Consider the following 19,728-nt stretch of genomic DNA (forward strand, 5'->3'; position numbering starts at 1 on the left):
CCCTCTTTTCTGGCTCTTAGCTCCCTACCTTGGGAATCATTTCTCCTCTCCATCCTGTACTTCCAAGGGCATGATCATGGGCTCATCTTTAAGCACTGCTGTCTCCCCCAGGCTGAAGAAAGAGGTGCTTTCCTCATTTCCAAAAACTAAGCCTGCATAAGAGGGTTCCCCCCCACTCCTTTGTCTCCTCCTCTTCCCTCATGCCATTAGAAAAACCAAGTTTTTCTCTAATGACACATTTTCCTACCTTTGCTTTCTTCTTTATAGCTCCTCACATCTTTTTATTCCTCCATTCTCTCTTGTCAGCTGCTGTCTCTGCCTGTCTACCCATTCCTCCCCCCTTCCAGCTCCCTCTCTACCTCCTACACAGGCAGCAGCATTTGGGAATAAGATTTTGTAGGAGACAGGTTTCATTCCCTCCCATTTCCCTGCTCCATGCTATTTCTGTTTAACAATCAGTGCCCTTTCAGGAAGGTTCTCATTGCCAGCAGCTAACCAGCTCTTTCCCAGGCTGGGAAGTGGGAGCTGGCATAATAAAACCAGGGATGATAATGGAAAAAAAAGGAAAAGGAAAGCCTTCCAAATTGCTGCTGCTGCAAAGATTGGCACACAAACGCCACAGCTCCCCTGGGATGCTCTCAAGGTCAGTGCAGTCGGACTCACCCAGTGCAACAAGCTGCTCTCTGCCAGAGCAACAGGAACAGCTTCCCTTGGCTCCCTGAAGGGCACTTTTCCTGCCTCAAATCCCAGAAAATCACCAAACACATCTATTCATCTGTCTCCTGCGTGCACAGATGAAAGCTGCATCAATCCTGCACGGAACGCAGCAGATGAGTCATTGCTAAGCTGTGCCACAGCACAGCTCCATCAGGATGGCCCCTTCCCTCTGCAGGGAGCAGCCCCATCCCATCTCCAAATCCTCCCCTACTGCTTCCATTTGGAAGGAAAAGGCAGTCACTTTGCAAGGCTGAGGAGCTGCTCCACGGTGTGGGTCTGGGGTGCAGTGGGAAGCTCATCCATAGAATTTTTCCCTCTGCTACGAAAGCAGAGCATTTCCATCAGGTCCTTGACTGCCATGCTGAGACTGGCAGCAAAGAAGGATTTGACAACACAGTGGGGTTATGTATCGGGATTTATCCTGCAACAAAGGTCCATCCCTACACTCCAGGTGTCCTCCAGTTGGAAACATCCATCTTGGAAATGGATACTGACCTGGAGCAGTGCTGTGCAGAGAGAGACAGAGATGGCAGAAAACACCTTATCTTTAAATCCTCCCCTTCATCCCCTAATATCCTCTTCCTTTCTTTGTCATTCCTGCCTGTCTGGAAGAAAGGCACTCATCCCCCTGTGCACAGGACAGACAGACCCTTGCTATCCCTAAGGAAACAGCAGCTGACACCAAAGGTGGCTCTGGCACAGCAGAGGGAGCTCCTTTCCCAGCACTCTCACCATCCCACTCTCCTCCACCTTTTCATCTATCCTCTAAGAAATGCAACTTGGACCACTCTGTCCTTTAGGAAGTGTCCCCAGGGGTCCGTCCCCACTGCCACATGTGGAGTGATCTGTCAGGGCTGGAAGGATTTGTGCCCAGTCCCCTTCTGCATTTGAGCAGCATTCCTGGTGCTTCAACTCCCCATTTCCAATGGGGAAAACCAGCATTTCTCCTTTTTTTCTGAGCTGCTGGGGGAGCAAACGTGATAAAGGCAGGGAGATGCCAAGCAAGCACCCAGGAGAAGGACGGCAGAGTAGTGACTAAGCTTTTCCCCATGCCCAAGAAGTGCAACGAAGATGGATGAGGTAATGCACTGCCTCTGATATTACCATAAATATTAAAGCAGCTTTACATAAGGAGCTTGTGTTCTCTCAGCTGCCGTGAGCAGCTCCCCAAGGAGGATTTTAGCTCCCTTCCAGGCTATTTCAGCCCCCAGCTCCTGACGCAACGCATGGCAAACGTGATACGACGCAATGCAAACCTCACACCAGCAGAGTCACTTGTCACAGACACTTCTAAATGGCCTCAGTGCTGCACAGCCAGGGACAGACTGTACAGGAGCCTGCTGTGCTTCCCAGCCCTTCCAAATACAACCCTCAGAGACAGCAGCACCAGGTCCCAGCAAACACTGGTGACCCACTTCATTCTGATGAGATATTTATGAATCCTTTTCCCAATCTGTTGTTTGTTACTCCCCACATCCCTCCCCCCGTCCCTGGATTAAACATTTCCCTCTCAAACAATCTCTTTGAATCTTGTTGTGGAGAGTGTCAGATGCTGGAAGTATTTTAGCAGTGGCAGCAGCCTCAAATCGCTGTCACGGGGGGAGATCTGCCAGCCAAGCCTCTGCTCCACGGCTGTGGCAATTCCTGCAGCTGCTCTGAGCCCCAGCATGCTCCTCACTGGTCCAGCTGGTGCTAGCAGTGCCCAAAATCTGCACCCACCACCCCAGAGCGTGGCCAGGATCTCCCTTCTCATTCCCAGTGCCACCAAGCCACGTCCCCTCTCTCCAGGCTGGGCAATGCATCCACACTCAGAGATTGGGTTGTACCTGGCACCAAGCTGAGGTGTGGGAACAGGACGAGTTCCTGTAGCCCAGCAAAAGTGGCTTTGCCCTCCATTTGCAAAGGGAAAGGGTCTGGGATGCAGACCCTGGGCCACCAGCTGCACAGAGGTGTGACACCATTGCCAGCGTCCTCTCTGGAGGATGCCCAGCCATGCTGCCCACATAGGTGACACAGCACTTCAGTCTCCCCACCAGAAAGAGCCCAGGAACAGGACATATATGGTTTTTATCTGCACCACAACCTTTGCAGATGACAAGCTCTGAGCTGAGCGTCACCTCTGCAAACCACACACATCCTGTCCCCAAAGAGCTCCTGGGATGGACGTGGCAGACATTTTATTCTCTGAGACATGAAGGTGGCATTGCAGACACACCACAGCTCCTGCCAGGGGCTCAACTTGTGTTCTTTTGGGGGAGTTTAACCCCAAACACAGCTCCAACCTACCCTAGTAAGACACCCTGTCTGTACACAGCCACGTGCACAGCAAAAACCAGGCACTGCCAAGCAGCCGTGGGAGAGAGAAAATTTTGTCTGCAGCCACGTGTTCCGACTGACTCCGTAGGGGTGGGCACTGAGTCACACCTGGCATGGCCCTGGCCTGCTGCCCACAAGAGAAGTCACATCTGGGAAGGCCCCTCAAGTGCCACAAGCCTCCCCCATACAGCTGCACTCTCAGACACACCTTATAGCAAAATAATTTCTAGAATTCGACGGAATCTGGAAATACTTTGCTGAGGCTGGGTTGGAAATACCCTGTTGCAAAGCCTGGCTCCTCAGGGTCCCAACACAGTCCCCAAGCCCCTAAAACAGAGTTCAGAGCACTTCAATTTGCTGTGCTTAACCCTGCTTTAGTCTTGGGTTTGAATCCCCCTCAGACACAAAATCAAATTCTCTTTTCCTGTATAGCTCCATTTTTTTTTTTGTAGCAGAGCAAAATTGTAGCTTTTATCCTTGAAAAATCATGAGGTGTTAGATCTTGAGCCTCTCCCTGGCAGGGCTGAGCATCCCTCTCCTCAAGACAGAAATTCAGGGCACAAAGGAAAGGTTTCTCAGCTAGGATGACTTTTTTCCTACAGCAGCTATTTGTCAGGACACTGGACTGAAGCATTGGAGCAATAATGGGGAAGACTTTGTGAGACACTGCAGCAACAGGAATCCTTAACCCCTGAGTGTGACTCCTCACAGGGATCTGGGTACATCCTGAACCCTATACTGGGCAGCTCCTCATGTTTTGACTTTGCAAACACATTCAGTTCATTTCTTTATAATGTTTTTCCAGCCCTCCCAGAGCCAAAAATTCAATTCCAGCAACACCCTGGCTGGGACTATGGGGCTTGTCTTGGTTCTCTGCTCAGCTCTGGGTCTGTGGTGCCAGCTCAGGGATAACGTGACAGGGTCAGCAAACATTCCTGGCCTCTTGGAAAATGGTGAACACTCACTCCTTCCTACCACAAAGCCCTGCTCCTTAGCTTAGGCCTGCCAGCACTTGGGAAAAGCCTTTGGGAAGAGGGCAGATGCTTCCAAATTGGGGGTGCTGCTCCCCAAGCATCCACGAGCCAGTCCCAACTTTAGGAGGTTGATTCCCTTTTTGGCAGAACTTGCTTTTAAGGCATCTTCCTCCCAGTCCTGTATCCCAAACTCAATATCCACAAGCAAAAAAGGATGAGTGATATATGTGACACAGTGAAAAAGCCCCAACCACTGCAGGAAGCAGCAGCAAATTCAACATCTCTCCCCAGTTTATGGGCATCCTAAATCCATCCCTTCTGTCTGATGTGGCATCACCCGTTTTGTGGCTCATCTGGGGCCAGCAAAAAGATTCTGGAGGCAATTCCTCACATGCAGAGCTGGGTCTGGAATCTGGCAGTCCCTGGATCTGCAGGCATCAGCCTGAAAACTGTTGCTCTGCAGCTGAAATCTAAGAAGCCACTGCAGGCAGACAAGGGGCCAATTCTACATGAGGCAGTGACCTTCCAGGGAGGCTCCCCACACTCTCTGAATAAAACCCATCCCTTACCTTGTGCAGCAACACCAGGGCACTCTCCTTCCTGGAAGAAAGCTGGAAAGCATCTGGAGAAGGATGGCTAAAGCTCCTCCAGCATGGAAATCCCTGCTCAGGGAGCTCCATCCCTCCCTCCGCCCTCTGCCAGCCCCGACACCTGATCCAGGATGGGGACAATGTGCCAGGGTGTTCTCCAGCCCCACATCCCAGCAGCCTGCCAGGGGAGGGCACAGATACAGCGGGATGAAAATGCACTTTTAGGGGAGAATTGGGATTTTTTTCCCCCCACCCTACCACAATATCACAGGGTTAGATGTTGGTGTTGGGCACCACGGCTGAGAAAGGACAGATGGAAAACACTGAAGGTCAAACTTCTGAAGGTCAGACTTTTGGAGGTCAGTCCTGAGATGGAGCAGGGAGCTTAATCCAGCATAGTCCATCCTCCCTCTCCTGACAGCATCCTGCCCAAGCCCCACCCAGGAAAACGGGGCTGCGGCGGCGAGGCTTCCTCTTCTTGTCCCAATGCCCAAGTTCTGCCAGCCTGACCTCGATTCAATTTTTAAAATCCTCTTCTTTCCCCCTTTGCACCTCCCCAGAAGCCACCAGAGGGACATAGAAGTAAACAGGAGCAAATCAACAGGTTCCTGCAAGCACACATCGCAGGGACGCACATGGATGATGTGCAGAGAGCAGGGACATCAGACTGAAAAGCCTAAGATGTTCCCAAAGCATTCCCTCCCTGGAAGCACCCACCGTGACTCAGGAGGCCTGGTTTGGTATTCACCCCTCTCCCTCTCCTTCGGTGCAATATTCTCCCTTAAAATAGGCACTACTGCCTCTGATATCTTTCTCCCTTTTTGGGTTTTTTGGGGCAGATTTCCCTTTGTGAGCTCCTCTCCAGCACAAGCCCAGGGTGAAATCAAAGGATACAAATTGATATCAAATTCTCCCTGCCCAACAAAACAACCCCCTTTCCTCGGAAAAGGTGAAGGCTGAACCAAGCTGCCGGCTCTTCCTGCTTCCCTCCTGCCTCGGGACTGACAGAATGAAACAAAGTCATTAAATCCACCCATGCAGACCAAAAGGCAAACAAATCCCACTGTCCATGCAGACGGGAGGGGGAAAGCAGCTGGAAAACTGCTCAAAACCTCTTCAGGGAGGTGCACCAGATCCCCTGCCAAGGCTGGAGGGGCTCAGCCCGGGATGCTGCTTCCCCTCCTCCCTCCCAGCAGCCCTGTTTCCGGCACATGGCCGGCTCCTCTTCCCCGTGCCCGGCGCCCTCCTGCCTCCGGAGCGCTGCTGCGGCACCCAGGGCCTGTCCTGCCCTTGCTGGCCCGGCTGGGATCGGGCGGAAGGCTCGGCTCGGGCCGGACGGCACAGCCCGCGGAGGCGGCGGAGGCTGCAGGTACGTGCGGGCGGCAGGAAGCCGCGGGCAGGAGACACCCGTGCGTCTGCACAAACACCCTCTGTGGCTGCCTGACCTTCAGGGAGCGAAACACGGCAGCTGCGACGGGAAGGGGCCGGCCATCCTCACCCTGTTCCTTGTTTGGGGTCAAAAAAGCACTTTTTGCCTCTTTTCCACGGGGAAAGCTGTGGGGTGCTGGCTCCAGAGGCAGCCGGCATGGCAGTCCCCGGCCGCCATCCCAGGCGGGTGGGGGAGGTGGACACTCACCTTGAGCAGGTAGCTCCATGTCTCCATTTCGCTTTGTCACCATGTGCGGGACATCCGCACGTCCCGGAGTCGGGAGCTCCGGCCCTTCCAGCCCCGGCCCCCCATCCCAGCAGCATCCCTTACCTCTGTCCTCCGGCCGGACGAGTCACACCTTGGGAGCTGGCTCTTGCGCAGAGAGGAGGGAGGGAGGCAGGCAGAGGTGGGGGGGAAAACTTGGGAGTTTCCCACAATGCACCTCTGCAGACTGCATGAAGATGGAGAGCAGGGAGGGGGGGAGAGGGCGCTCCAATCCAGAGGGAAGGGCTGGGATCTGGAGGGGCGGGATACCAAGGGGGGGGTTGCAGGGTGGTAAAGGCAGCCCAGCTGCATCTCTACATCCTCTGTCATTTGGGGCTGAGCTGGCTCAGCAGTTCAGGGCTGTCCCTGCGGCACTGACCCCTCTGCTGCTCCATTTGTTTCTCCTCCAAATCCTGCCTGGATTTGCAGCAATTACATGAAACACAGCAACCAAGTATAGGGCACACACTGGGAAAAAATAGCTGGGAGCAGGCCAGCCTGATAAATTGGGATGCCTCTGTGTAAATCACAGGAAAAAGGAGTGTAAATCTTCCCCCACCATAATAAGGGATTTCCAACTGAGATGATACCTGGCAGTGAGTTAAGGGATGTCAAACTGACTTGCCAAGGAGAAGCTCTGCACACTGCAGGGAGGACACTGAAATGCTGCACCTTGAGGTAGTTCTGTGCCAGCTCTGCTTCCCTTCTCCCCGGAGTGCTCCTTGTCCCAGCAGACTGGGGTTTGACACCTCTTCCCAGACCAGAACCGGGCACGCAGCCCGGTCCCACTGCAGAGTGCTGTCAGCCAGCCAGGCACTGCCAGACACAGCCACGTCCTCCTCATCCTCACCAGCTAAAAGCAAAGAGCCCTCTCTGTTACAGCCTCACCCCTCTAACCAGGTACAGGGCTCAAATTCCCATCCCTGTGTCACTTCCTGATTGTATCCGAAACCTCAGGTTCTGGCATTGTCTGGAGCTCTTTCAACCCTTATTTCAGAGCAAGTCAGGCTGTGTGCTACTTGTCCATCTGCCTCCATCAGTTACTTGGGACCCACCAACCACCCACCAGTGCCCAGCCAGCTGCGTGTCATGTCTAAAAAATACTCAGGTTGCTTAAATCTTACTTCAAATTAAAATCCTGCCTATGTTTGAAGAGAGCTGCTGAATGAGGGGCTGGATGCAAGAACCCAAATCTCCCAGGACAAGCTGTGCTTCCAAGGGCTGCTTTGGGATGCAGCTACCCACACTCCCTCAGGGCAGGGATGAGCAAGGTTATTCCTTCCATAGTCCTTGGCTCCAGAGCCAGCTTGGCTCAGACAGGCTGGCACGGACAGGATTAGCTGTGGCTGATGCTCCCTCTGTTCCCTGTCTGCTCCTGCACCCGGCAGTGCCAGCATTCCCTGCTCTTTCAGAGACTTGTGCCAGGCACAGCCAGGACCCTTCCAGGGCTCCAAACAGCTGCTTCCCTTTCCTAATGCCTCCCAAATCTGCTGATCTACTGACAGCAGCAGAGGGGCTGAACTCCTGCAAAACTGGTGGAAATCCACAGTTTAACATAGGTGACACCCCCAAACTGCCGCTTCCCTAGCAAAATCCCTTTGCTACTTCTCTGTCAGACAGGAATATCCTCAAGGTGGCAGGAGGAGGGAGGCAGCCTCTTGCAAGTGGGAATTGCTGGGTTTTGTCCCCTAGATGAGCTGAGACCAGGGGTTCTGGTAGTGGTTTCCTTGTGTTCACACACTCTGCCTCTGCCTTGGGAGATAAACAGCCCCACGTGACGCTCTCACACGCCTCGGACCGGAATTCACATTATATTTAAATTCTGAATATAAACTTACTTTTTCTTTTTTTAACTGAGGTAGGAAGGAGGGAAAAAGCTGTAAAAACAATAAACTTCCCCTGTCTCCCCGTGGCAGAGTCACATCCCCCCTAAGGCAGGGCTGGCATAGCAAGCAGCAACCCTGGCTGAGACACAGCAAGGTGAAAATGGCTTTTTCAAGGTCAGAGGGAGTGGGAAACCTTTAGAAACGGTGCTTCTGGATTTTCCCCCTCCCTCTCAGCTCACAGCACCTCCCAGGAGGAGTTAGCAGGGATAAGGACAGCCCTGGCTCCTGGGGAACCCTCCCCTGTAAAACCCACAGGGGAATGTTGGTGGCAGCAGCATCCTCGGGAAGGAACATAGAATCATGGAATTGTTCAGGTTGGGAAAGCCCTCTGAGATTATCAAGACCAGGCATTCCCCAGCACTGCCCAAGGCCATCGCCATCCCATGTCCCCTAGTGCCACATCCACTTGGCTTTTACATCCCTCCAGGGATGGGGACTCCACTACTGCCCTGGGCAGCTGTGCCAGGACTGGACAACCCTTTCAGTGAAGGAATTTTCCCCAATATTCAGTCTAAATCTCCCCTGGCACAACTTGAGACTGTTTCCTTTAGAGAAAATTGTTTGACATCCTGCAAGCAGGAGGGACAATGTGATGTCCGGCTTTGAGCAGGGAAATAAGGAGTCCATAAGGAGTCCTTAACTCCCAATGTGCCTTAAAACATCCTTTCCCCTTTTTCCAGTATCCCTCCAGCCAGACTGAGGAAAGCACTGAGCAGTGAAATAAGTGGTTGCTGGTGTGTTGGGAGCACAGGTGGGCAGGTGGGGAATTTGTCTGGGCTGGGGGCTGACCCTGCTTCTCATTGGCACAGGGCACAGACGGGACAGCAGAGAGCACATGGTCCGGGAGTCCCACCAGGACAGGGAGCTGGGCACCTGTCCCAGGGAGATCCCGTCCTTCCACAGCCATTTCACCACCCTGACCATCACCAGGGAGCCTCGGAGCAAGCACAGAGCCAAGGATGGAGCTGTGGGAACCAGCCAGGGATGTGCCACCACCACTGTCACCACCATGCTGTTTGAACCTGACAGAGATGGGCAAACCCCGCAGGTCGTGGTGCTGGTGGGAGCCCCAGGGATGGGGAAGACAACAATGGTCAGGAAGGTGATGGTGGAGTGGGGAGAAGGGGCACTCCACACACAGTTTGACTTTGTTTTCTTCATTGACTGCAAAGCCATAGACCTTCCCATGGAAGCCAGCGTGGCAGACCTGGTTTCACAATGCTGTCCTGGCCTGCAAGTGCCAGCTGGGAAGATCCTGGATGACCAGAAGAAGATCCTGTTCATTTTTGATGGCTTTGAGGCCCTGGGGTTTTCCTTGGTTCAGCCCAAAGCTGAGCTGAGCTCTGACCCCAGGGAGGTGAAGCCACTGGAGCTCACCCTGATGAGCTTGTTGAAGAAGACTCTGCTCCCCAAAGCCTCTTTGCTCATCACCATGAGGCCAGTGGCTCTTGGAAGCCTGAGGCAGTGCCTGAAGGGTGAGTATTACATGGAGATACTGGGATTTTCAGCAGCCAGGAGGAAGGAGTATTTCCACAGGTATTTTGAGAACCCCAACAAAGCAGACATGGCCTTCAGGTTTGCCAAAGGCAACGAAATCCTCTACAGCTTGTGTGTCATCCCTGCCATGAGCTGGACCACCTGCACTGTCCTTGAACAAGAACTTTGTGGGAAGAAAAACCTCCTTGAATGCTCCAAAACCACCACAGGGATGATAATGTTCTACCTCTCCCAATTACTGAAGCACAGGGACAGGGACAACCCACAGGTCCTCCAGCAGTTCCTACTCCACCTCTGCTCCTTGGCTGCTGAGGGTATCTGGAAGCACAAGGTCCTCTTTGAGGAGAAGGAAATCAAGGACTGTGGCTTGGACCAGCCAGGTCTTCTCCCCTTCTTCCTCAATGAAAGGATCCCAGGGGAAGGAGAAGACCATGAGAGTGTCTATGCCTTCACCCACCTGCACCTCCAGGAGTTTTTTGCAGCAATGTTTTACGTTCTGGAGGATGATGGGGAAATGGACAGCAGTTTGGGGAAGCTTGAGAAGGATGTAAATAAATTATTGGAAAGCTACAACAAGTCCAGGAAGGATTTGAACATAACAGTGAGATTCCTCTTTGGTCTGGTCAGCCAGAAATCCATAGAGTACATGGACAAAACCATTGGGTGCAGAATTTCACCACGAGCCAGGGAAGAGCTGCTGGAGTGGCTTCAGGGGAGGCACAGAGGCCTCTCCCACCCTGGCCAAGCACTGAAGGTTTCGGAGATGGACACTTTCCACTTCTTGTTCGAGATGAATGAGAAGAGCTTCACAGAAAGTGCATTGGGTCATTTCACTGACCTGGACTTGCAGGAGACCAAGCTGACCCTGTATGACCAGATGGCTCTTTCCTTCTGCATCCAGCACTGGGCTGGACTGGGCTGTGTCACCCTCAAGGGATGCTCATTCCAATGGCAGGATCCTGAGGCAGAGCCGGATGCGTCAGTGCCTTGGTAAGTCCTGCTCCTCCTTACTTTGATGACCCAAAACTGCAAAGATTTCTCTTTCTCTGCCCCAAATCCTCTACAGAGGATTTACTTATTCTTGGCAAGAATAAGGAACACATGGGCTCCTCCATCCTCTTCTCACTGTGGGATTGAGGGTGATGGAGCTTCTGTGCCCAGCTGTCACTCTGGCTTCCTGTCCTCCTTATCTCTCGAAAATGGAGATCCCTGGTGCTGGAATGCTAAGTGCAGCCTGTGACTCACCTGTGACATCTTCCCGGGTCGCTCCAGCAGCAGTGCTTGAGGTCCTTCACACCTACAAAGCCACAGAGGTCCCTCCGGAGGAGCCCTCCCGTGCGCAGGAGGCTCTGCTCGGGGTGGGGGGCGTTGTGTGCCGGTGTCGGAGCCGGGAGGTCCCAGCACTGCTGAGGGCTGTGCGTGTCCCGCGGCTCTGTTCCCCTGCAGCTCTGGAATCTCGGGAGCCGGAGGACGTCCTGGTGCCCTCGTTGTGTGGCGGCGGGAGGAGCTGCCGTGCCCCATCCACCTGCTCTGCCGGGCTCTGCGGCACCGGGACAGTGCCCTGCAGGTGCTCCGGTGAGAGACACACTTGGAGCCCCAGTCAAGGCTGGGATCTGGGATGTGGGTGAGGGCATCCCAACCACAGTGCGGTAGGGGAGGGGAGGGAGTTAGTCCTGCCCTGCTGCTCCCTGGGGACACTGGCAAGCAGCCAGGGGGAGGCCAGGCCCTATTTACCTGAAAGTGGGTGTTGTCCCTCGGGTTTGGTGGACAGGTGGGCTGTGCTGAGCCCCCCATTCTCCATGCTCTCCTGCAGGCTGCAGTGGTGCCAGCTGTCCGAGAGCTGCTGCGCAGAGCTGGCAGCGCTGCTGGCGGAGCACCCTGGCTTGGCCCGTCTGGAGCTGGCGGACAGCTCGCTGGGTGACAGTGGCGTGCACCTCCTCTGTGAGGGGCTGAGGACTCCGGGCTGCCGCCTGCGCATCCTGCGGTGAGCAACCCCAGCATCCCTCGGGCATCTCAGACCTGAGAGCTGGGGAGGCAACCCAAAGGGTCCCCCTGGGGTGGCGTCGTGCCTCTGTCCCACGCTTCAAGGGCAAGGAGCTCCAAAGTTGTGGCACAGGGTGGGGACCGCCACCATGGTGGGCTGGCATTGAGGGCACTCAGGAGGCCCTGAGGGTCTTTCCCGGGGGTTCCCATCAGGCTGCGGTATTCCCGCATCACCAGCGCCTGCTGCGAGGACATCGCCGCTGTGCTGAGCACCAACACGTGCCTGGAGGAGCTGGATTTGTCCTTCAGTGAGGGGCTGCGCGATGCCGGCGTGGAGCTGCTGTGTGAGGGGCTGCAGAAATGTGCCTGCCCACTACAGACACTGCGGTAAAGGGGCTGCGGGGTGGAAAATTTCTCCCTCCTTCCTATCCAGAGCATTCTCCTTCCCAACTGGACCAGCTCACCCAGCAGAAGCCAAAGCCCTCCTTCCCTGTTTCTCTCCGTCCCATAGGCTCGGGAGCTGCCAGCTGTTGGGCACCTGCTGCCAAGCCCTAACTGCATCCCTGCTGCAGGGACCCCGTCTCACCTGCCTGGACCTAAGTGACAACGAGCTGGGAGCCCACGGCGTCCTGCAGCTCTGCCAGCAGCTCCGGCATCCCGCCTGCTCGCTGCAGAGCCTGGGGTGAGAGCCCTGCCACGGCCCCTTCCACGCCCGGCATTCCCGAGCTGGGGAGAGGATGCTGCGGCACAGGCAGGGCAGCACCGGCATCCCGGCTGGGTCAGCACATCCCTCCACACAAGATCTAACACCTTCTCCTCTTTTGCTTGATTCCTCCATGCCCAGGCTGAGCACAGAAGGCTTCAGCCAAGAACTGCTGCAGGAACTGGACGCCGTCCGGGCACTGCAGCCCGCCCTGAAGATCGGCAACCTCCTGGAGCATGATGTGCCGCAGGCAGGGGCCATGGCCCGGCTGCCCTGCCACCGTGGGCTCCTGCCGGGGGGCAGGAAGTCGTTCCCCTCTTTCAGAACACCTCCCCTCCTTTAGGAAGAGCCCTTCCAAAAACCAGAGCCGTTCCCAGACAAGTATTCAGTGCTGCTAAGGGGTGCGAGCCTACTCCACCAGTGGGGCAGAGGGAGGAGATCCCTGCTGCATCTCTCCGAGGTGGGGGGTCCGGGTCCTGCCCTCACCCTTTTCCCATCGGTATTGCTGCAACAGATGTGTGCATTTTCCAGTACCAAATAAATACCCCGCAGACAATTCCAGCAATCTCCCAGGGCTCTTCCCAACGATTCCACCAATCCTAGGCATGTGTCTGTGCTTCCAGTTCCTGTCCCGCATCCCCAAGCAATGGCTGATGTACCCATGATGGAAGTGCCTGTGCCAGATTGAGGTCTCAACCTTGAGAGTGAGTCTCGGATCAGTTTGGGTTTTAATAGGGAAAAAGGGAAATTCACATTGAAATCAAAGAAAATCCCTACACAGGAGCTGGTTTCCTGCCGCACAGGACAGGGAGGGGTGACCTCTGTGGGCAGGGCCACCCCTCCCTGGGGACATGGCGGGGCCACACTGCCACACACATGTCCCCAGGGCTGGGGCATGGCCAGGGAATCCTCATGGCGGGGTCTCCAAGACTCTGCTGCCGACATCATCATAGTCTGTGTGCCCCGGGGACTGCTCTGAAGAATCCATGGTGACTCCTGGGTCTCTTGGAGGGGAGGAGATCCCACCTTGGGGACAACACAGAAAGGTGCCTGAGGGGACAGTCAGCTCGGTGTCCCCACGGTCAGACCCCAGCTGGGCTCTGGCCACAGCACCCATGGATCTTCTGCTGGATCCCTGCCTGCCCCCACAGCCAAACCCTTCCATGGAGTGGCTCTGCAGAGGGCACAGGGCAGCTGTGCGGCCTCTTACCTGTGGGGAGGACACAAATCCACCTCTGTTGTGCTCTGGGTTTGGACATGTCCCCAGTGCTGGGAGAAGGAGGTTCCTGTGACACAGCCAAGACATCATCGTAGCCATCCGGGATTCCTTGCTCAGGCCAGGCAGGGGGATCTGGAAAATGCAGAGGGGTCCATGGAAGTGACTAGCAACCCTGGCAGGGCTCTGGCTCTACCATCCACTCTGGCCTTCTCATCAGCAATGTGCTGGTGACCCTTGGTTCCAGCAGGGAAAGGCAATGTTTCGCTGCACACAAACACAGGGAGGACTTGTCCCCTCAGCTCCCCAGCCCGGCTGTGTCCCCTCTCCCCTGCTCTCCCCGCTGGATTCCTGCCCTGTGGCCCTACCTGGGGCTGCCTCGGTGTCACTCCCCTCCACGCTGTCCCCACTGGAATACGGCAGCTTCTTGACTGATCCCTCAGACAGGGAACCTGCAGGGGACAAACAGGGACATGGGGGTGGCCTCAAGTGGCACCAGAGGTGACAGAAGCTCACACCACACAGCGTGGCTGCGCCGGGACGGAGAAACCACCCGGGCCCATGGCTGGGAGACACTGCCGAACAACCAAGAACAAATGCTGCTGTGGGACCGTCAGTCAGAGCCTTCATTGTTCACAGAGTTGGGGCACAAGGGCTGCACCCACCTGGGCCACTGGGCACCTTCTGGTACTCTGGTATGGCCGTGTAGTCCAGCTCCTCGTAGACAGCGTTGGAGATGGCATCTGCAGCTCTGCCACGGCCTGGAACCACACACAAATACCTACCTCGGGCCCTGGGCACTGTCAGTGGCACCAAGATCACCCTGCCCATCTTCTGAGATTTTCCACACAGCAGGAGACCCTGGACCCCCAAACTGGACCCCCCCCCCCAGGACCCACCTCGGTGCCAGACACGGGCACGGCACAGCAGCACGGCCAGGACACCCAGGGCCAGGAACAGCAGCGTCCCCAGCACCACGCACAGCACAGTTGGAACAGACACCGTCCCCACGGCCACTGCCGGGGTGATTCTCTTGGGGACATCTGTGGGGACACAGCCAGGGGGTGAGGAGAGGGGAATCTCACCCACCCCGGAGTGCGGGTTGCAAACACGGCCAGACCTACCTGAGCTGGTGGCACTGTCCGGATATGGGGTAGTGTTTGTCTCAGTGGTGCCATCGCTGGCACCCTCACAATCCACGTGGGCGTGCGCGCCATTGCCGCAGCTCTGCAGGTGCCAGGGTGCCGAGGGGCACCCCCAGAGTGAGCGGGCCCCGTCCTCGCAGCCCACCCACGCCAGCCAGGCCCGGGACGGCTGCTGGGCGGGGACGGCCGACAGCCAGCCCCGCTCCCCGCAGCCCAGCTGGCGGCACACGGCGGCGGCCGTGCCGGTGCTGGTGCCGTTGGAGCACACGCGGCCCCACGTGCCGTTATAGGACACCTCCAGGTACCCACGGCAGCGCCCACGGCCGCCTGCCAGCCGCACGGAGATGTGCTCTGCAAGGGGGACACGGGCGTCACGGCACGGCCACGAACCCGCCGGGGCCTCTGCTGGACCCTGATCTGGGGCTGCCCGCCACTGACCTGAGCACACGGCCCCGGCCCCAAGGCCGAGCCCGCACTCGCGCCCTTCCGAGCGCCCGCATTCCCAGAGAGACTCCTCGGTCCCGGAGCACTCGGCCATGTACGGCCACAGCGGCCCCGTGCCGGGCCCCAAGAGCGCCGAGCTCGGCGCCTCCAGGGCCGTGCCACAGCCCAGCTCACGGCACACAACGGCAGCGTCCTGCAGGTCCCAGCCTTCCTGGCACACGCTGCTCCAGCTGCCACCGGAATAGACCTCCACTCGCCCGGCACAGCGCCCTGAGCTCCCCACCAGCCTCACCCGCCGGCTGCCTGCGGGCACAGAAGGACCGGGCTGCAGTAGCTGCTCCGAGCACTGGCAGTTCTGGCACATCTCGGGACACCCACTTGAGCACACAACGACCATCTCCTCAAGGCTGCTGTTTGATGCAGGGCCCATTCCTGAGACATTCTCCACCTCCGCCAGCTTGTCATCCATCTCCTCAGTGCTGCTGATCAGTGCAGAGCCCGCGCCCGAAATGTTGTCCATCTCTTCAGTCATGATGTCCGCCTCGCTGGAGCTGCTGCTCAACACAGCGGCCGTTCCCGAGGCGGTGTAAACTTCCTTGGGAGTGCCACAGCCCAGCACCCCGCATACCATGTGCGCATCCCATTTCTCCCACTGCTCCAGAGGCACTCGGCGCCAGGCCGGGCTGGTGATGGTTTCCTCCAGCCGCCCATCGCACAAGCTCTGACCGTCCACCAGCCGCAGGGAAGGGATGAAATCAAAAACTGCAAAATCAGCAGCAGAGCCGTGGGGCTGTAGCTCGCACCGCAATTCACACCAAAATAACCCCGTCTCTTTTGAACCCAATCCTTTGTGGGTCTCAAAAGCTCTGAAGGCTCCTCCTGCAGATGCCCTACAGACCTGAGCAGTTGACAGCAGCGGCGTTTCCGGGGGCACAGGGAGGTTTTCCGAGCACGGCCACGGGACACTCGCCCGGGTGCCGCTCGCTGCCGGTGCAGCCGAAGGTGTCCGGCCGCAGCGGCCCCTCCCCGCTGCCGAAGGAGCCTCCCGGGAGCACGGCCAGGGCGCGGCCGCAGCCCAGGTGGCGGCACAGCACGTGCGCATCGGGCAGGTCCCACTCGGCGGCGCACACGGACCCCCACGTCCCCCTCACTGCCACCTCCACTCGCCCGGAGCATCTCGAGCTGCTGTTCTCCAGGCGGAAGCCCGTGAAGGCTGTGGCAGGAAGGGCGGTGAGGCCGGGGATGCTGCACGGAGCCCAACAGTCCCCGCTGTCCCCGGCACTTACGGGAGCAGATGATGCTGGCACGGCCGCTGCAGCCCTGGCTCTGGGCCGGACGCCGGGCACAGGCACTGAGCAGGGGCTCGCTGCCATTGCACTGGAAGCCCCCGTCCCAGAACGATCCGAATGCCGCCCCAAACCGGCCACTGCCGCCCATGGCGAGCGCCTCACCGCAGCGCAGCTCCCTGCACACCACCTGGGCCACCTTCATGTCCACCTGATCCTCACACACGCCAACCCAGGCTCGGCCCTGCCGCAACTCCAACTGCCCTGCACAGACTCCATCACCTCCGACCAGCCGGGAAAATCCTGCAGGAGCAGCACAGGCTCAGTGTCAAGGGATGAAGTGCATGAAATGCCACATCCCCTCCAAGCCCGACTCCTACCTTCGCACACAACGGCAGTGTCAATGTTATGGATGTTACCCTTATAAGGTCCCCAGCCATCGATCTCGCATTCCCAGAGAGTGGCCTCGTCCCCATTGCAGTACACGTAGAGCAGACTGACGGGACCGTCGCCGATGCCGAAGCGCTCGCGGGCGGAGTAGGCACCGGCAGCCGAGCCACAGCCCAGATGCTGGCAAACCACCTCGGCGTCCTCCATGTCCCACCTGTCGTCCCCCACCGAGCCCCACTGTCCCTGCAGCTTCACCTCCACCCTCCCGGCACACGGATTGCCGCTTCCCGCCAGTCTCAGCTCCACGGCATCTGCACCAGGCCAGGGGCAAGGCTCAGCCCTGCCCGGGATGCTCCAGCACAAAGTGGCTGTCGCAGCAGGGCCAGCGTGTCCCCTCACCTGTGCAGGCCACCCCCACATCCCGCTCGTGGCCACAGAAGTGCTCTCCCCATCCGAAGTGTGGACACTCTTTCAGTCTCTCCTCGGTGCCGCGGCAAACGTAAGGCTGCAGCCAGATCCGCCCGGTGCCGGGCCCGAACCGGATGTACGGAGAAGCCCTGGCCACCCGGCCACAGCCCAGTTGCCGGCACACCACGGTGGCCCAATGGGCATCCCAATCGAAGTCGAAGATGCACACGGATCCCCACTCACCGTCGTGCTTCACCTCCACTCGCCCAGCACAGCGATCGCCGCCGTCCACCAGACGCAGCTCCCCGGAGCCTGCGGCACGGAGGCTGCTGAGCCGGACCCGGCACCGCCGCGGGCCCCGCTCCCAGCGCCCGCCACTCACCCGCACACAGCTGCACGCACACCAGCAGCCCCAGCGCCACCAGCAGCCCCATGCCAGCGACCCCGAGCCAGCGCAGCCAGGGCACGTCTCGCCAGCGCCCGAGCCAATGCAGGCGGCAGTAGCAGCAGCAGCCGGGCAGCCTTTATCAGGTGCCTCATCTGCGGGCTCAGGGGCCGCGGCCTCCAATAACCTGCTCCGTGCCCAAATATGAGCCTCGGCTCCGCTTCTGGCGTCACACACCTCCTCACAGTGGGCTGCCACCAGGATGTGCTGGGGGGAGGCAGCCCCCCCACGACACCTGTGCTGGGGGGGCCCTTCCTGTAACCCCGCTTCCACCAGCTCTGCTGCTGCTGCAGCCTGCCAAGAGCCACCCTGATGGGGACAGGCTTCACCCCACAGATCTAGATAGAGCATCCGTGGCACCACCTGTAGCTCATGCACCTGCACAGCTGCCAGCCCCCATGCTCGGGGCGCTCCCCTCCCGGGGTGCTCGCAGCCCCCGCGGGGGGTGGCAGCAGCCCCCGGCTCCGCGCGGGGCTGGCAGGTGCCGGCTCCCCGGGCCCTCGCGGCGGCGCTGGCACATGGCGCTGCTGCCGCAGCTCTGGCCCCGCGCTCGCCTCGCCGCCAGGGCAGGAAGGAGGCGGTTACCCCCCGGCGGCTCCCGGCCTCGCCGGCGACCGCACGCACCTCCCGCCACCTGCGCTGCCGCCGACAACGCCGCGCCTCCGCGCCGCCCCTGCCCCGCCGCTCCGAGCCCCTGCGGCTCAACAGCCGCGCTCTAAAGGAAACCTCCCGGCCTCACCCTTCACCAGACTCTCGGGCGGCACAATCTCAACGCAGGAATCCACTTTGCCTGCTGGCACCTTCACAGCTGCGGCTCCACTGACCCACGCTGGCCCCGGAGCTTCCCCAAACACCCACTCGCACATCCAGACCTCACGTTTCCTCACCCCTTCTACCCCACGTTTTCCGCAGGGATGTCGCAGGTGTCGCCCTCCGTAAATCCATTTTCTGCTGCCACAGGAACAAGCAAGTAGCCGCAGGTAATGCCTCCCTGGATGGTCCCAGGCAAAGGAACTGGGCTTTCAACCCCTCATATTCCAGCACAAAAACTCCACGATTAAGTCTCTCTTGTTCCTGATCAACGTCTCCTACTGTCTCTCCCAGCGTTCCTCACTTGACCGGGACACTGTGTTCGCCGGAGCTTTTTTATGCAAAATCTCAGCACTTTTCTGGCCCTTTTTCTCGGGCTCCATCCCGGAGCAAACGGAGCAGCTGGAACTGCAGCTGCTCCTCCTCCACCTGCACCGCGTCAATTCTTCACGGCCATAACGTGCCGCTCCCTCGCTGTGCGGCGGCGGGAGGAGCTGCCCTGCCCCATCGCGCAGCTCTGCCGGGCACTGCGGCACCGGGCAGCGTCCCGGAGCTGTCCCTGCGACACACGCACGCACGGCACTGAGCCCAAAGCGGCTCAGCTGGGGACACCAGAACGGCAGCGGCCTTGGTGGCTGCGTGGCTGCTACCCCGGTCACAGGAGCTCTCCGAGTCCACGGATCTATCCGTCGAGGGGCCCTCGCTCAGTTCTGAGCCTCTTTCCCGCCGGTTCTCCTCGGGCTGCGCTATTGCCGCCTCACCAGCCCCTGCTGCTGCCAGCACCTCCCACACTGCTCCGCCCTTCTCACCTGCAGCAGCTCCCCGAGCGAGCAGAGGCCAAAGCCCTCCTGCCCCGTTTCCCTCGTTTCCCACACGCTGGGCAGCTGCCGCCTGCTGCAGGGGCCCCGTCTCACCTGCCTGCACATGAGTGACAACGAGCTGGGAGCCCACGGCGTCCTGCAGCTCTGCCAGCAGCTCCGGCATCCCGCCTGCCCGCTGCAGAGCCTGGGCTGAGAGCCCTGCCACGGCCCCTTCCACGCCCGGCATTCCCGAGCTGGGGAGAGGATGCTGCGGCACAGGCAGGGCAGCACCGGCATCCCGGCTGGGTCAGCACATCCCTCCACACAAGATCTAACACCTTCCCCTCTTTTCCTTGATTCCTCCATGCCCAGGCTGAGCACGGACGACTGCAACTACTCCCTGGTGCAGGAACTGGACGCCCTCC

The 19,728-nt window shown here is 58.5% G+C and overlaps 3 protein-coding genes across 7 annotated transcripts in view; 1 reads left to right on the forward strand and 2 right to left on the reverse strand.

The window, feature by feature from the left end:
* CEND1 (cell cycle exit and neuronal differentiation 1) overlaps positions 1-6,510 on the reverse strand; it is a 13,388-nt gene extending 6,878 nt beyond the window's left edge. Inside the window, exon 1 of one of the 5 annotated variants that reach the window (XR_015807499.1) lies at positions 248-5,802. The gene's annotated coding sequence lies outside the window, so the exon portion shown is untranslated. The other 4 variants (XM_014876339.2, XM_014876341.2, XM_088175483.1 and 1 more) reach the window with 4 other exon arrangements.
* On the forward strand, positions 5,835-12,915 carry LOC106853180 (NACHT, LRR and PYD domains-containing protein 3-like). The gene is made up of 7 exons (XM_088175453.1): positions 5,835-5,966; positions 8,986-10,663; positions 11,120-11,248; positions 11,487-11,657; positions 11,870-12,043; positions 12,168-12,338; positions 12,501-12,915. Exons 2-7 carry the CDS (start codon positions 9,012-9,014, stop codon positions 12,700-12,702), a joined length of 2,499 nt encoding a protein of 832 aa, XP_088031579.1. The 5' UTR covers positions 5,835-5,966; positions 8,986-9,011; the 3' UTR covers positions 12,703-12,915.
* A 160-nt stretch (positions 12,916-13,075) lies between these two features.
* On the reverse strand, positions 13,076-19,550 carry LOC148221698 (scavenger receptor cysteine-rich type 1 protein M130-like). Its single transcript, XM_088175729.1, has 13 exons — positions 19,078-19,550; positions 17,240-18,408; positions 16,831-17,151; positions 16,451-16,753; positions 16,063-16,377; positions 15,543-15,926; positions 15,159-15,467; positions 14,700-15,071; positions 14,475-14,618; positions 14,241-14,336; positions 13,944-14,027; positions 13,570-13,710; positions 13,076-13,409 (listed from the first exon to the last, which is right to left on the reverse strand). The coding sequence occupies exons 1-13, from the start codon at positions 19,548-19,550 to the stop codon at positions 13,270-13,272; spliced, it is 4,251 nt and encodes a 1,416-aa protein (XP_088031855.1). The 3' UTR covers positions 13,076-13,269.
* Between the last annotated feature and the right edge of the window lie 178 nt (positions 19,551-19,728).

Source organism: Sturnus vulgaris, chromosome 18 (genome assembly GCF_052056855.1).
Source record: "Sturnus vulgaris isolate bStuVul1 chromosome 18, bStuVul1.hap1, whole genome shotgun sequence".
Taxonomy (NCBI): domain Eukaryota; kingdom Metazoa; phylum Chordata; class Aves; order Passeriformes; family Sturnidae; genus Sturnus; species Sturnus vulgaris.